Genomic DNA, 18,427 nt, shown 5'->3' on the forward strand with positions numbered 1-18,427 from the left:
TATTAATACATGCATTAGTATGGTTAAAGACAAAATTGTCCTTAAAGTCCCTTAAAGATAGAGAATATGGAGAGCATTTTTGTAAATAACTATTTTTCTTAAAAATTATGCAATGTATTATAATTTTTAATACACCACATCAAACAGTTTATAAAAAATAATATCTGCATAATTAATGCTTGCATTACTAACCCATACATTATTAATATCTGTATTACTAATACACCATATTCCGTACTATTCTTGTACCCATACCAAACGACCCCAAAGACTTAAATGAGATGGTCCACAAAAGACACCAATTAAAGTTCTTAAGTGGGTGTTGTCTTGTCAGGTCAACATCGTTTCTTTGTTCTGATCCTGTTGTAGTTCCATCCAAACATGATGTCAAATGGCGTTATTTGCCCCCACTTAACAATTGCAAACAAAGAACGAGAAGTACGCTATTGTGTGCGTGTTAACGTGTCTTGTCGTTACGTTTTGTCTTTGCACTCAACAAAATACTGCCTCTCTCTATGTCCAATTTGCGATTAGGTAGGAGCATTGATTGAATTCAGCTTTTATAGTATAAGAATTTTACATCTCAAGTTAAAATTGCTTATACTAATTGTAATTAGCTTATTTACTATAGAATTCTAATTTGGTAATTTAAAAGTGCAGTAAATAACATTTTATAACCAGTTAGAATACATCAACAGTATACAATTAATTTAATATCATTGTCAATGTTTGGGTAAATTTCACATATTTAAAATAACTATGACTTTTTTTCCCACCAAAATCATATAATTACATTTTTACCAAAATTTTAAACCATAATAAATTTTAATTTATTCAAAAAGAATCTAAGGTTCATAAATTATGTGAGAAATTAAAAGATGACCATTTACTAAAGACACTCGGCTATAGGTGTATGCCCCGTAAAATCAGGGATAATGCATACCCCGATTTTCCAGCGAAGAAAACGAAAGAAAGTCATAGACGCACGAGATTGAAATCGAGGTTGGGAGCCCTTCATATTGAGATCCATGAAAGGTGAACAATGTGTTCATCATCGGGCATGATAAAGCGACGCTCCCCACACCCAAAACGAGTTCTAAGACCTCGGAAAATACGGTAAACGGTTACACACGACGGATAGAGGGCCATGATATTCGTACCTAATCGGATATCACGGCGCAGATCTCACTCGATTTCGGTTACGGATAAGTAATTAACGAGAAAGAAAGATTTTTACCTTTTTTAGACTTGTACTAGGGATGAAACTCCCCTACTATAAGAAGGAGAAGTATTTCTTTTGTAAGGAACATTGTCACACACGAATCAAAGTAATACAAATTCATTTTATGCTTTCTAGCTACTGCTAAAGATCTTATTTAATTATTCTGCTCTTTATTCACTACTGGGCTCCAACCAAGGGTCCAATAGAGGGCAAAGTTACTGTTCAACCTAGGTTCAGGCTAGGCCATAACAATACAACTAGTTTGATTGTTTATTTTGTCTTTAACTCATTTATCTAATATTCTTGATTATTTATGTTGAATCAATCCACGTATTCTTAAAACCGCGTATAAATTTAATTGTTATCCGATTTAAGGGTAAAAAGTTTGGCGCCCACCGTGGGGATAAGAATAATAGTGGTGATTTGATACGAATCCCCATAACACACCATATTTTACCTGTGTTCTTTAAAGTCTTAATTTTAGGTCAGCCCAAAAATGTTGAACTCTCAGTCTGCTCACTTGAACGTTGACGCTGAGTTTGTACATCATGGCGAAAATAATAATTCGGTGCCCGACAACGAGGTACCTCCTGCTGATCCCAATGGTGTACCAGTTGCTGATCCGATCGATGCTAACTCGCATGTGGCCATCGACGTTAATTTGACAACTGATCCCGAAAACAATGTTCGCAGGGGACCCCGACCAACAACTCGAGAAGCGCCCCGAAGGCGAAGGTGATGGGGTAAGCCTACGGCTAATCTTCGAAATGTTGCAGGTTGAACAGGCGGTAATAGCGTAGCAGGGTCGAGCCCAAACAATCCCGGTAAAGCCCCCGAAGAAATGAGCAAATCACCGCGAGACCGGGTGAAGCCGAACACGAGGTCAACCCCGAGATAATGAAAATGCTTGAAGCATTAATGAAGCGGGTAGAGCCAGGTGAGAAGAAAATTGAAGCTAATGACAAGAAGGTGGAAATTTATCCATTGAAGGGGCCTGATTTTAAGAAATTTATCCAGAAGCCTTTTTCCTCTGAGCACGGCACCGAAGCCAATCCCAAACAGGTTTCGTATGCCTGATATCCCCAAATATAATAGAACCAAGGATCCAAATGAGCATGTGACCTCATATACGTGCGCAATCAAGGGAAACGACTTGGAAGACGATGAAATCGAGTCGGTGTTACTGACGAAGTTTGAGGAGACTTTGTCCAAATGAGCAATGATAGGGTTCACAACTTATTCCCCAAATTCTATTGACTCATTTGCTATGCTTGCAGATATTTTTGTAAAAGCCCATGACGGGTCCATCAAGGTTGAGACCAGAAAGTCAGACCTTTTCAAGGTTAAACAGAGAGACAACGAGAAGCTTAGGGAGTTCGTGTCAAGGTTCCAGATGGAATGGATGGACCTGCCTCTGGTTGCAGATGATTGGGCCATCCAGACATTCACTAAGGGGATTAACCCCCGAAGTTCCTTGGCCTCTCAGCAGCTAAAACAAAATTTGGTAGAGTACCCGGCGGTGACCTGGGTCGACGTCCATAATAGGTACCAGTCAAAGATGAAGGTCGAGGACGACCAACTCGGAGCTCCTTCTGGGTTTGTTTACCCCATCAAGGCCGGTGATAGGTCTAAGAGAGTCGATGATCATGAGCTCAGACTGGCCCGCAATTGGTACCAACCATACAATGCAGACCGAAGGGGAAATGGGTCCGGGCGTCACCCCATAAGGAACGAGAAGAGAGGCGATCGAGGGTCCAGTAGCTGAGGTCTGATGAGAAAAATGGTTTCGACAGGCCGCTTGGGGGTAGGGAAGCACCGAGATTATTAGAGTATAACTTCAAAGTTAATGTGCCAGTATCGTGTCAGCCATCGAGCGAATAAAAGAGACGAAGTCGCCCCAACCATGGTCACATGACCGAGGATTGCCGACAGTTGAGAGAAGAAGTTACCCGGTTATTCAATAACGGGCACCTCCAAGAATTTTTTGATGATTGAGCCAAAAACCACTTCAGGAACAGAGATGCCAAGAAACAAGTTGAACAAGAGGAGCCTCAGAACGTCATCAACATGATCATCGGAGGAGTCGATGTCCCCGAGATAAAGCGCACTAAAGTATCTATCATAATGGAAAAATGCACCCGGTATTATGTCTCGGAGGGAGCCATTTCGTTCAACGACGAGGATGTCGAGGGCATTGTGCAACCTCACAATGATGTGCTGGTAATATTCGTACTTATCAATTAGTCTAGAGTTAAATGTGTATTGATTTATCCAGGTAGTTTGGCCAACATCATTAGATCAAGGGTCGTAGAGCAATTGGGGTTACACAACCAAATCGTGCCGAAAATCCGGTGTTGAACGGATTTAACATGGCATGCGAAACCACTAAAGGGGAGTTCCAAGAAACAAAATTCTACGTGATCGAGGGGGACATGAGATATAACGCTCTATTCAGAAGGTCGTGGGTTCACAACATGAGGGCGGTACCCTCGACCTAGCACCAAGTGTTGAAATTCCCTACACCAGGAGAAGTCAAGACGGTCTACGGAGAGCAGCCGGCCGCAAATGAGATGTTCGCAGTCGACAAAGTAATCCTGGTGCTCGCAGTTTCGATATTAAGGAACGCGGAGCCGACCAGAAATAAGAAATTAAATATCAATCATTGATGCCGGCCTCGGCCGAACCGGAGGAATGAGGCGCAGATGATAAGGATGATTACGGTGTCCCGAGATCATTCATAGACCCCGATGACGGTCGAAGAGTTAGATCAAGTCATATTAATCGAACACCTACCGAATCGAAAGGTGTACCTAGGCACGGAGTTAACCCACGAGCTCAGGAAAATACTTATTCATTTTCTTAAAACTAACATAGATTGTTTCTCTTGGTCCCATCTTGGCATGACAGGGATCCCACCAGAGGTAACCACTCATAAGCTGACTTTGGACCCAAAGTTCCATCCGGTTAAGCAGAAGAGGAGGCCACAGTCCGAGATCAAACATGCGTTCATCAAGGATGAGGTATCCAAACATCTAAAAATAGGATCTATCCGGGAAGTTAAATACCCGCACTGGTTAGATAACGTAGTGGTAGTACCTAAAAAGGGGAATAAACTAAGAATGTATATAGATTACAAAGACCTAAATGAAGCATGCCCTAAAGATTCTTTCCCTTTGTCTAACATCGATCGAATAATCGACGAAACGGTCGGGCACGAGATACTCAGCTTTATTGATGCCTACTCCGGGTGCAACCAAATTCGGATGTACCCAAACAATCAAGAAATGACTTCTTTCATCAATAAATTCGGCACCTACTATTTTAACGTAATGTCATTTGGATTAAAGAACGCCGGTGCCACCTACCAATGCCTAGCAAACCAAATGTTCGAAGAACAAATAGGAAAATCAAATAGAAGTTTATATTGACGATATGTTGGTCAAGTCTCTGCGAAAAGAGGACAATTTGAAACATTTGTAGGAGACCTTCGACATACTAAAGGAATACAACATGAAGCTAAACCCGGAGAAGTGCGCATTCGGGGTCGAATTGGGAAAATTCCTCGGGTTCATGGTGTCACGCCCCAAAACCGAGGAGCGCGACCGGCTCTCAACCGAGTAAACCCGACCGAGCAAGCCTGTTAGATTCCTTCTACCCAAACTCATTCATGAATAAAGAGAATATATGTTTTCTTTAATTAAACAATAAAGTGATCATATCTGCAATTACCAATTTCTTACCAATAGTTTCACTATTTTTAAAGTCTCAAATGGACAAGTAATACAACCACAACATAGCATAGTTTGTCTTTCCCTAACACCAATACACAACCCACACTATGTCTACGGAACCTCTATAGATAAAGAAGAGTACAATGATAATACCGGCAATAAGACCCCGGCTATACCTCAAATAGAATACACAAGTACAAAAGATTCATGACCCCGGAAAGAAGCGGGGCTCACCAAGTCAGTTGGGAAGAAGGTGCACTGCTATCACTTATCAATATCTCTTGCTGTGGAACCACCTACATCCATTGAAAGATGCAGCACCCCCGGCAAAAGGGACGTTAGTACCGTCGAATATTACTAGTATGTATAACTAAACACCCTCTCAATAGAATGACAATTAATACAAACAAGATTATCATAATATCAATGAAAGCCTTAATCAACATCAAATGTCAATTTAGGATCAAGACAGTGTTCAAATTAATTTCCATATCTCACATTGGGAGATTTTTAATATCGATATACCATTGTATGCAATACCAGTGTTCACAATATCAATGCCACCATACTTTTAGCACGGAGTCCGATCACGATCCGATCGGCTAGGCTATCTCATTGGAGAATCAATCACAATTACCATCAATACCAATACCATCGTAAATTTAGTACGGAGTCTGATCACGACCCGATCGTCTAGGACATCTCATTAGAGATATCAACCACAATTACTATCATTACCAATACCACCATAAGTTTAGCACGGAGTCCGATCACGACCCGACCGGCTAGGCCATCCATTAGAGACATCAACCACAATTACTCTCAATATCAATACCACCATTTTTAACATGGAGTCCGATCACAACCCGATCGTCTAGGCCATCCATTAGGGACATTAACCATAATTACTCTCAATATCAACCATCGCATTTCATAATACCTTCACATCTTTTCATTTTATTGGCACTAGTGGCCATAATTGTAAGATCATTCTTGGTACGTTGGCCATATTCAGTATTTCATGCTCACCTTATCAGTTTCAAATATCATCCTCATCATTAAAACAAATATAGTTCAAATGAAGGTGTGTAGTATACCTGTGAGCAATTTAGAGTCTAATGCACATAGAGATATTTCACAAAATTTGGCATAATAGCCTTTATTTAAACTTGACTTAAAGTCGAAACATTATTAATGCATAGACCATATTTTAACACATCCTCAATTGGTAACATAACATGAATAAAGCATTTGGGATGCTTGTTGAGCATATTTCTTTCAACCCAATCTTACTCGGAATAGCCAATTTCATAGTGAATCACTCGAGACTTACATAATTTACATGAATACCGTGGGATTCAATTCTAAGAGAAGAGTTTAGCCAACATAACTCACTTGAGCTTCCTTATACTCTAAATATTTCGGAATTCTTAGCAACTTCAATCTATTTTAGAAATATAACAAATTGAACCAAAATTAGGAAGATGATCATGGTTCTAGCTCATTTGAGCATTTTATCAAACACTAGATAAGCATTAAGGTTTCAAGGTTCTTTCATGGAAGATTCCTTCATCCCACAACCCAACCTTTACCATTTTTAGCTCAACAATCTTTCTACACCCTTTGATAACACATGCATATAAAATAACCAACCCTCTTGTCCAGAAATTATCTTGCTTATTATCCATTTTTACACAAAATTCGAAATTGAGGGTTAGAGTGTAGAATCTTACCTCTAGGATGAAGACCTAGTGAGTTTCCCTTCTCAATCTTCCAAAATTTGGGCACGAATTGAAGAACAATTATTGGAAAACATCTTCTCACTCTAGGGCACCCTCTCTCACTCTAAAATATCAGATAATAGCTCAAAAATGACCCAAATAGTATATTTAACGAAATAGGGTCGGGTTTTAAAAACCCAAAAATAGAGCTTCGGAACAGGTTCTACGGTCGCATATGCGACCGCATATCGGTTGCATAATTGGTTACAAAATAGCCAAAAGAACTGCATGTGTATGCGGTCACTATGCGGTCCACATAACAGTTATGCGGTCGCATAATGCACCGCATAATATTTATGCGGTCGCATAGTCGACCGCATAGCTGCTTCCAAAATAGCCCTCACCTGCTCACTTCTGCGACCATTATGCGGCCCGCAGAGTGATTATGCGGTCGCATAATGGACCGCATAAATGCACATTTTCGGTAAAAAAATTCCTTTACTTTCCCATACATTGTTCAACCTCAAAGACGTAAGCCTAGTCCGGCACCATGAAATATTATTTTCTTTGCAAATTTTACCAGGCCTTACACTTAAGTGCTTCAAAATTTTTCGGGGTGTTACACATGGTATCCAATCTGGGAATCGCGATGAACCCTGACAAAATAAAGGCCATAAAGGACATCACCATGGTGGATAACGTCAAGGTCGTTCAAAGACTGACCTGGCATATAACCGCTTTGGGCCGGTTAATCTCGAGGTCCACGGACCAAAGCCATCAATTCTTCTCACTGTTAAAAAAGAAGAATAACTTTTCCTTGACCCCGAAATGCCAGCAAGCTTTGGAAGAACTCAAACGGTACCTATCGAGTCCACCCCTGTTGCACACTCCGAAAGCAGACAAACAACTGTACCTCTACTTGGCGGTTTCCGAGGTGGCGGTAAGTGGAGTCTTAGTCCAGGAGGAAGAAGGTCTAGAATTGGCTAAAGGCCTTGGGGCCGAGGTGATCGAATCTAAGTGAGACTCCCTTCTCATGGTAAATCAAGTTAATGGAACATTCAACATAAAAGAAGAACGGATACGAAGGTACTTGGACAAATTACAGGTAACCATATATCAATTCAGGGAATGGACCCTACAACTGTTACCCCGAGATCAAAACAATGAGGTCGATGCACTGACTAACTTGGGGTCGTCGGTCGACTATGATGAATTCAGTTCGGGGGCAGTAGTGCAGCTAATGAACTCGATGATAGAAGAAGGCCACGTCATAGTAAACTCAACGATTTTAACTTGGGATTGGAGAAATAAATACATAAACTACTTGAAGACATCAAAATTGCCTTCGAATCCCAAAGAATTGAGAGCCATGCGCACCAAAGCTGCCAGATTTAGCTTGGTCGAAGGGGCATTGTTTAGGAGAACCTTCTTTGGCCCACTAGCCAGATGCTCAAGCACGGGAAAGACCGAATACGCCTTGAGAAAAGTTCAGGAAGACACTTGCGAGGGCCATTCAGAGGCAGAGTCCTTGGTTCGGAAACTGATTAGGGTCGACTACTACTAGACCCAAATAGAGAAGGATGCGAAGGACTTTCGTACAGAAATGCGACGAGTGCCAAAGACACGCCCCAATGATCCATCAATCGGGAGAAATGCTCAACTCAGTCCTATCCCCGTGGCCATTTATAAAGTAGGGAATGGACATCGTCGGTCCCCTGCCATGGATACCTGGTAAAGCTCAATTCATATTGTTCATGACCGATTATTTTTCCAAATGGGTTGAGGCCCAAGCGTTTGAAAAGGTCCAAGAAAAAGAAGTCATTGACTTCATCTGGGACCACATAATATATCGATTTGGGATACCGACCGAGCGACAACGGAAAACAATTTGTCTGCAGCAAAGTAAGTAAGTTTTTCAAAGATCACAAAATCATGAAGATACTATAGATGCCTTATCATCCTAGTGGGAACGGGAAGGCAGAATCAACGAACAAGACTATACTTCAAAACCTGAAAAGGAGGTTGACCGGTTCGAAAGGGAAATGGAAGGAGATCCTGCCCGAAGTCCTGTGGGCAAAACGTACGACTTCGAATCGAGTACCGGGGCCACTTGTTTTCTTTGGTCTACGGATCCAAAGCCTTAATACCAGTCGAGGTGGGAGAACCGAGCCTCAGGTTCCTGTATGCGACCGAAGAGCCAAACGGCGGGGCCATGATCACGAGCCTGGAACTATTGGATGAAAGGCGGGAGGCCTCCTTAGTCCGGTTGGCTGCCCATAAGCAGAAAATAGAAAGGTATTACAATCGAAGAGCCAGCTTCCGACACTTTCAAGCCGGGGACTTGGTGTTGAGAAAAGTAAAACTACACACCAGGAACCTAAACATAGGGAATCCGGGCCCGAATTGAGAAGGAACATATTGAGTTGTCGAAATAAACGGCAAAGGCTCATATAAACTCGAAGTGGGAAATGACGTAAACATACCAAACAACTGGAACGTGACACACTTAAAGCGGTACTACTGCTACGGTACGAACTTAATTACTTTTTAATCATAAATCGGACTAACGTATGCAGGTAATCAGCTAAGGACAGATATGGCTATTAGGTCTGAAAGAACGTGTTGCACTATTTTTTCCTTGAACCGGTTTTGTCCCGATGTGGGTTTTTCGGCAAGGTTTTTAACGAGGCAATATTAAAACATGCTACCTTAGATTTGAAGATCGATTTCAAATCGAAATCAATAATCGTTTGCTTTAGGTCAACTGTATCCAAGCCCTCACGAGTTCGACCTCGAATACTGGGAGCCATTACCCTCGGATTAAGATCTTTAGCAAGGGAAAAAGAAAATTTGATGTGCTAAAAGCTAAGGCTTGGTGATTAGGATTTATTGTAAGGGTAAAACGGTCATATGAACCGTGCCCATATAGTCCACTCTAGCCACGACACAAGTTTTTATGCGCCTTTGATTGTGTACCTTGCATACTAAGCAATGAAAGAAAATTCTACTTCCCTTACACTTTATTACTGCGCATTTTGCTTCTTCGATCCTGGATCCTAAAGCCTACGGGCTACCCCTGCTCGGGGACTGTCAAGCCTATGGGCTACCCTTACTTGGAGACTGTCGCCTAATAAAAATTCGGACGACTCGAGCTACTGAATCTTGGAGGCACCAAACCCACTAGGCGGTGCCCGAATATAAAAGGTTACGACCACCCTAAAAATGGCTCGGAGACGTCCGAAATCCGTAACCAGAAAGTAGGGCCCTTACGAAAATTTGAAACCTACTAAAAGGTTTCCCTCAACAAAAACATCATCTAATATACTTAAACATCTTAAAGACCTTCGATCTCACTGAGGGTTTGAAGCCACAAGTAAACTAAAGTTGCATCGAAGTCGGGTTCCATTCGAACCTCCAAACAACAGACGCTTTAAAACTGTATCTGATGTTATGCTAAGGCATCAAAAACTATACGCAAATAGAAATTTCAAGTAGATGCTAGAAAAGTAAAGACACGGTATTGCCAGAAAGGGGAAAATTTTAAATACTCCAAAATATATTTACAAAGGCTCTATAGAACGACCTCAAAATAAACAAAAAAAGTTACATAAGGAAAAACTGGAAAAATACTAAGGCATTTACGCCTGGTCTTCACCGGGGCCCGACTCGTCGCCAGAACCATTAGAGCCCTCGGAGCCTTCGGGACCCTCGAGCTCATAAAGCTCATTTGCCTCGGCCTCGAGCCTCCTAGATTCTTCAATCTTGGTCGATAGGTCAAAGCCTCGGGCATGATCTCTTCAAGGGTCTCTCTCCAGGATAGTCACTTTATGTACTCAATCTTTGTCTTTAAGCAGATCTCGGCTACCTCCACATCGGTCTTATACTGGGCCACCATTTCCTCGGGATCGGCAGAGGTTACATCCAATTTGGACCTAAGTGCGGCATATTATTATCCAAGAGCATCTTATTCCATGACGGCCGAGCTCAGTTGTGCCCGAGGATCATCATTTAACCGAGACCACTTATCGACTTTGTCCTTCACCACCCGGAGTTGGTTCTCGACCGATGCCAGCTCCGCCCTTGCAGCTTCCTTCTCCGAAGCCAACAGGTCCATCTTGCCCTTCCACACTTCGGTCGTGGCCTTGACCTCGTCCATCTCAGCCCAAAGCTGGTGGATCAGGTCTATCTTTTCTTGGACCTGCGAAGTTGTGTTGTTAGTATCCACTACTAGCAGCTCATTTTTAGCCTAAAAAAGCTTTACCTTCTCAACCAGGTCGGCGTGTTCCCGCTTCAGGGTCGAGGCCTCCTTTTGAGCTTTTTTCAGCTTGGCCTGGAGAATATGGAGGTCTTTGAGGGCCTCTTCCTGGTGCTTACTAAGAGCCATGTACATATCCTTCTTCCGGACATGCTCTTTGAGCTCGAAATCGAGCTGGATAATCTCCAAGCGCTACCGGATAAAGCTTTCATGGTGAAGCACTGAAGCCTGAAAACAATAAAGTTAGTAGAGCACTTTAAAAACTAAAGTGACATTCACAAAGGGGTAGAAAGGGTTGCGTCTTACCCGGTTCAGCGCATGTTACGCCTCGTTGAAGAGGCTCGACGTGCCCACTTCGTTCATCTTTGCCTTACACGAAACAGACAGGACCCGAGCATCCTCCAGGATTTTAAGAATGATCGTTCTCTTGTGCTCGGGGTCCATTCTAGGAGTAGGATATTGCTTTACTAGCTTTGTGCTCGAACTTGGTACGCCCGCTCTCGATGGCACATCCTTCTTCGAGACCTCCAGGTGACCAAGACCGGAAAAATCCTCCACTGCGACCATATCCATGCCGTCGAAGAACGTGTTGAGGGCATCTTCTAGATCCTGTGCCACCTCGTTTGACTTCTCTTTCCGGCTTGGGCCTCTTCGAGCATGGACTCAGTATAGGAGGGTGTCTCCACGATGTCAATGACACCGGTTGCCTCCTTCGTAACAAGAGCGACTTCCTGGGAGGCCGTAGCTTCCGTCTCTCCCTCTGGTTCCCAAGTTAGAGGGGGATCGACCTCATGGTCCTCTTTCTCTGTCGTTGCCTGCTCCCCCTCATTGAGGGTCGACCCATGAGCGAAGAAAAGGTCGTCATCTTCGGCCTCGTCCTTGAGTCAGTAGAGAGAATCGGGGTCCGCTACCCTGGACTTAGTGCTCTTTTTGGGCTTCCGGACCTAGATGGTCACATTCTTCTTCTTCACCTCGGCGTCCAGGGAACCCGAGGACTTTCTCTTCTTCTTTTTGTTATTGTTGTTGTTGTTGTTGTTGTTGTTGTTGTTCTTCTTCTTCTTCTTCTTCTTCTTCTTCTCCTCCTCCTCCTTCGTGGCAGCCCTAGGCTGACCCAAAATGGAGGGTTCGACGAGCGAGGACGGATCCTCTTCCTCATCTAACGATCTAAGTTTAGTGGTCTTAGGCAAACCTGTAAGAAAAGCGAAAGGGTTAGCACTGTGTAAGTTAAGAGCATGGTGATAATTATTCAGGGAAGAACCTCACCATAAGAATGGGCCTCCCATTTGCCATTCGAAAGCTTGCGCCATGCGCACTCTGAGTACGGAATCTGCTTGCAGATCCTCTCGATTCACTCCTTGAATCGGGGGATTACATTAGAAACTTGGGCAATAGCTGCATGACCACAAACACATACAATGAGAGAAAAGAGTAAAAATAAATGAATACTCGAGAAAGACAATACTTACGGTATGTGTTCCACTCCTTAGGGAACGACAGAATCTCGGGAGGGATCAAGTATTCGGTTTTCACCAGAACGAACCTCCCATCCCAGCCTCGGTCTCGGTCCTCATCAATGCTCGAGAAATGAGCCTTGCTTGCTCTGCGAATGAGCTTGATCAGTCCTCCTTGGAAGATTCGGGGACTGTATAGGCAGAGTAGATGGTCGAGGGTGAACTGAGGGGCTTTGGTATTGTTCACGAAATGGCGTAAGAGGATCACGATTCTCCAGAAAGAACGGGTGGATTTGCCCAAGGTACACCTCGTACCTTTGGGTAGTAATATCCTCATTGCGCTCGGGAATGACCATGTCCTTACCCTCTTATTTATAATCCGCTCGAACTATGGGTAGAGTCTCTTCAGTTACGGAGCATATGTACCTCCATGCTCCATCGCCTCGATCTTGTTGACTAGAGGCCTTCTCGACATTGAAGTTGTTCCCGATAGAGCAGCTTCCGAGTATGAAGCTCTTCATGGGAGGCTCTTGAGCCACTTGGGGAACGACCACCTCGGCATCTGGGTGAGAAGATGAAGGAGCAACCCGCTGATGCACCGCCTTGCAGATTTTTGCCATTGTAATCTAGGAAATATGAAGGTCTGGGTTGAAGGTTCAAAGAAAATATATGAGGGTTGAAGATGAAGATATGAAGTCTCAAAGAACAATGTATGAAGATTTGGAGAAGTTAAAAGTCGTTAGTGAGTTTGAGGGTAACATATAGAATCAGAAAGTGGAAGAAGTGAAAAAGGTTGAAGCTTTTATAAGGGAAAAAACAATCAATGCGCGACGTTTCGCATTCGAAGGCAGCCAACCGGTGACTAACACGTGTTCGAAGTCAGAACGACACGACTGATGGGACGTTTTGATTTACCCGTCATCTCAGTTGTAACGTACGAAGGAAGGAATCGGGGTTCATCTATCATTTTCTATCGTTTCGGCAAACCTACTCTCTAAAAAACGAGTGGACTATCTGTATACGGGTAAAATCGGGGATATTGCATAACCTGATTTCCTGGTGAAGAAAATGGAAGAAGGGCATGGATGCACGAGATTGAAATCGAGGCTGGGAACCCTTCGTATCGAGATCCTTGAAAGGTGAACGATGTGTTCATCATCGGGCATGATAAAACGATGCTCCCCGGACCCAAAATGAGTTTTAAGATCTCAGAAAATACGGTAAACAGTTACACAGGACGGATAGAGGGCCGTGATATTCGTACCTAACCGGATATCACGACACAGATCTCGCTCGATTTCGGTTACGGATTAGTAATTAACGAGAAAGAAAGATTTTTACCTTTTTTAGACTTGTACTAGGGGTGAAACTTCCCTACTATATGAATGAGAAGTATTTCTTTTGTAAGGAACATTGTAACACGCGAATCAAAGTAATACAAATTTATTTTCTGCTTTCTAGCTACTGCTAAAGTTCTTATTTAATTGTTCTTTTCTTCATTTATAACTGAGCTCGAACCAAGGGTCCAATCGAGGTCAAAATTACTGTTCAACCTAGGTTTGGGCTAAGCCATAATATTACAGCTGGTTTGATCGTTTATTTCGCTTTAACTCGTTTATCTAATATTCTTGATTATTTGTGTTGAATCAATCCACGTATCCTTAAAACCGCGTACAAATTTAATTGTTATCCGATTTAAGGGTAAACAATAGGAAAAAGACATTGTATAGCCGCTCTCAAAATAATAGCAGAAAAATATATATTTTTTGTATTTATATACATTATGTGTTATATATATATATATATAAATTATACAATTTTATACATTTTTTCGGTTATATAAATAGTTTCTGGCGTTCCTAAAAATAAAAATAAAAAACAAAACAGTAAAATACAACACCAAAATGATTGACCCCGGCACAACCTGTCCACTACCATATAATTCTCATATTAAATCTCCTTTGTCTCTCTCCTGTCTCTATTAAAGGGGTGGACAAACAAACGTAACAGAGCATTCTCATATTATCCACACAATTAAGAGATCTAGAAAAGCTTACTTCTATCTCTCATATGTATTTAGCTTCTTAAATTTCTAAAGAATAGCATCTAACCCAAGAAAATAGCCAAATGTTTTCACGTTTTCGGGAGTGAATGATATATAAATTATACGCGTCAATTTTTCCCTCTCTCTATAACGGCCTTATTGCATTCCTATATATATTGCTTTCATCTCTTGAGTACCCTTTTTTGTTTCAGAAAAGTTTCTTCGTAAGAAGAAGAAAAAATTTGTCTTTGTTTTTTAATATGCAAATCAAGAAGTCTTTCTCAATGTCCTCTCGCACAGGAAGAGATTTGCAGAGATACAATCATGGTTGTCGTCAAGTTGTTGGGTGCGTATTCATTTATTTATTCCTTCTTATAATTTGTATTTCAAATAATGTTTTCGAGGGCAAATATGAGAATTGTTTGTGATATATACCTTTAAAATATTTTGAATTTGTTAATTATTGTGACTTGTACTACTTTTTACATAGTTTCAAATATATATATCTTATTTCAATAACTCAAAAATCCTATATTCATATTCACGATCAAAATTAAGAAGTTTGACTCTCGAACTCACCTGGCTTTTCTCTCATTTTACCATAATGGTGCAGATGTATTCCGTACAGATGCAAGAAAACGGACCAATCATCTTGTGTTCAGCGTACCCCTATTGATGATTTGGAATTTTTATTAATCAGCTCGCAGAAAAATCCAAGAATGATGTTCCCTAAGGTATATCTTTGGACAATTAATTCAATCCAATTATATAGTACTGATTTGTTTAGTTCCCAATTGATATAGGGAAAATGGTTCCATTGTATTAGTAATGTATCATTCACCAATTGACATTCTTGATTTTGCAATTAAAACGTAGGGTGGTTGGGAAATTGATGAATCATTAGAAGAGGCAGCTTCAAGAGAGACATTTGAAGAAGCTGGAGTTGTTGGTGAGGTTGAGGTTCAGGTTCGTTTCTGCATGCGAAAATAAATAGTGAATTAATTTTGATTATTCATCTTCTTCTTTTTTTCTCCGTAATTTAGAATTGAGGCATAGTTATTATTTTTGTACATAAGCCTTAAAATTTTGCTCATTACTTAACTATATTTTTCGGTGTTCTATTTGCAGGAATACTTAGGTACATGGAGTTTCAAAAGCAAAAGCCAAGGTACATTTCATGAGGGGCACATGTTTCCTTTGCGTGTGACTGAGGAACTAGACGATTGGCCTGAAAAAACTGTCCGTCGACGTTTATGGGTATGCTTTCAATCTGCAATAGGAACTATTCTGATCTTGAATCACTTGGATCTTAATGAAAAATTTGTTAGGTGTGCGAACAAAGTCTCATATTGATAGCTAAAAAGATTGGGAATTTACATATAAGGTATATGGATCTCTTAATGGTGTGAGGCATTTTAGGAAAAATCGTGCGAGCTTGGCCCAAAGCAAACAATATCATACTATGTTCAGAATATCTTTAAGCGGTTTTAGCCCGACAAAATATATTCTCATGATGTTGAATTTGATTCAATTATGCAGGTGAATTTTAGTGAAGCAAGGGAAGTATGTTGGCATCCATGGATGAAAGAAGCATTAGATGTCTTTGCTTCTAAGCTTTCCAAGAGAAAAGAAGGGCCTCATATATTCCATTTATTGTCGGATGAAGGTACTGTTGTGTGTTGTAGCTAAGCCAATGGAGTACTAACAACAACAACAAATACAGTGTAGTTTCACAAGTGGGATTTGGGGAGGGTAGTGTGTCTGCAAACCTTACCCCTATTCAAGATAGAGAAGTTGTTTCCAATAGACTCTCGGCTCAGGAACAATAAGAAGAAACGAGTAACAACAAATAGTAACACCAGCATGCCAATCAGAAAATCGAAGCGAAGGAAATAACAAGTGATAACAAAAATTAGTACTCCGTGTTCAGAGCAGAACCGTGAATGAACACCAAAGCGAAGACACAAGCTTCCAATGAAGATAAAAGAACAAACATTGTTGCACAAAAGTTAGCAACAAAAAAAGGAGGACAAAACCTCTTGGAATCAGTCTTGTACCTTGAAGTGCCTTGTATGGCAATTTGATACTACTATTTTTCTTAAAGAAGCATGCAATGAAGAATCAGCAATAGCATCTGAAAGTCCACAAACAGATTAAAAGAAAAGGAACCTTCGGCATTAATTATATCCCAAAGTCTACAACAAAATGCAGAGATTGACAATCTTTGGTTGCAAATTGCAACGACACAAGTGTTTAACTGAAGAGAAGCCTCATGGCCTGTTTGATAGAATTATAAAATTGTCCCTCAAATTGGATTAAGAGCTGTTTCTGTCGCACCTTGTTTAATATGTTGGTGAGAGCTAGCATCTTAAATAGGACTTTATCAATTTTCTCAAACTGCACTGCCTATTCAAGCTACCAAAAGGAAGAGGTGATTTGAAGCCTGATTTATTATGGGTTTAGATCATATGAAAATAGAGAGTATTAGAGAACATGGGTTCTTTAGGATGTTAATTAAGAGTTATAAGTAGAGTTTATGTACAACTTTTTTCTGAATTCATGATTTAATTCATCAAGATTTATTCATTCTTTCACAACTTCTTTCATATTTCATTTAAAAAGCAAAAATGTAGTTGACTAATTAATTGTTAATTGTTATAAAATAAAAACAGTAAAGTAAAGAAACTGAAGACAAGTATAGAGGGAGATTGATATTTTTATTCAACTTCAAACTGTTGTACATAATGAACTGAAAACTCCTCTATTTATAGAAGAAAGGAAGCAGTTACGAGGCTTTTCAGGAAGCAGCTGCAAGGCTTTTCTTTAGCTGCTTGTAAGCTGTCTGCATGAACTGCTTGCAACCTGCCTGTTTAATAAGAAGCTGCTGCAAATCATTTCATTGAGCTGCTTGCAACCTGCCTGCATCAGCTGCTTGTAGATAAACTTCAACAGAGTACTAAATGGATAATCTTCTTCAGGAAGATTATCTATAGCGGAGTAATAAATGAACATCCACAATATAATTATTTTCATAACACTCCCCCTTGGATGATCATTAAAAGGTATTGTGCCTCGTTAAAACCTTACTAGGAAAAATCCAGTAAAAAAAATCTTAGTGAAGGAAAAAGAGTACACATATCTAGTAATACGCATTTCTAGTTGCCTCATTAAAAACCTTATAAGGAAAACCCTATGGGAAAAAATCTTAGTAAGGAAAAAAGAGTACATCGCGTATTTTACTCCCCCTGACGAAAACCCTGTTTCAAATATTTGAGTCTCCGCATTCCAATCTTGTATACCATCTTCTCAAAAGTTGAAGTTGGCAAAGATTTAGTGAATAAATCTGTCGGATTGTCACTTGAACGGATTTGCTGCACATCAATGTCACCATTTTTCTGAAGATCGTGTGTGTAGAATAATTTTGGTGAAATATGCTTCGTTCTATCTCCTTTTATAAATCCTCCCATCAATTGGGCTATGCATGCAGCATTGTCTTCGTATAAAATTGTGGATCTTTTATCACACTCCAAACCACATTTTTCTTGAATAAAATGAATCACTGATCTCAACCATACGCATTCCCTACTTGCTTCATGAATAGCTATTATCTCAGCATGATTTGAAGAAGTAGCAACAATTGACTGCTTTGTGGAGCGCCATGATATGACAGTACCTCCACATGTAAACACGTACCCGATTTGAGATCGAGTTTTATGAGGATCAGATAAATAACCTGCATCTGCATAACCAACAAGATCTGCACTACTTTTGTTAGCATAAAACAAATCCATATCAAGAGTTCCCTTTAAATATCGCAAAATATGCTTAATCCCATTCCAATGTCTCCGAGCAGGAGAAGAGCTATATCTTGCTAGTAAATTAACAGAAAATGTTATGTCAGGCCTTGTAGCATTAGCAAGATACATAAGTGCACCAATTGCACTGAGATAGGGTGTTTCAGGACCAAGGAGTTCCTCATCCTCTTCTGGAGGTCGAAACGGGT

At 40.8% G+C, this 18,427-nt stretch overlaps 1 protein-coding gene across 1 annotated transcript; it reads left to right on the top strand.

Moving 5' to 3' along the window:
* The first annotated feature begins 14,404 nt into the window (after nucleotides 1-14,404).
* LOC107783510 (nudix hydrolase 18, mitochondrial) lies at nucleotides 14,405-17,000 on the top strand. Its single transcript, XM_016604487.2, has 5 exons — nucleotides 14,405-14,770; nucleotides 15,038-15,158; nucleotides 15,301-15,390; nucleotides 15,553-15,681; nucleotides 15,964-17,000. The coding sequence occupies exons 1-5, from the start codon at nucleotides 14,532-14,534 to the stop codon at nucleotides 16,111-16,113; spliced, it is 729 nt and encodes a 242-aa protein (XP_016459973.1). The 5' UTR covers nucleotides 14,405-14,531; the 3' UTR covers nucleotides 16,114-17,000.
* The last annotated feature ends 1,427 nt before the right edge of the window (nucleotides 17,001-18,427 follow it).

Source organism: Nicotiana tabacum, chromosome 15, assembly GCF_000715075.1.
Source record: "Nicotiana tabacum cultivar K326 chromosome 15, ASM71507v2, whole genome shotgun sequence".
Lineage (NCBI taxonomy): Eukaryota > Viridiplantae > Streptophyta > Magnoliopsida > Solanales > Solanaceae > Nicotiana > Nicotiana tabacum.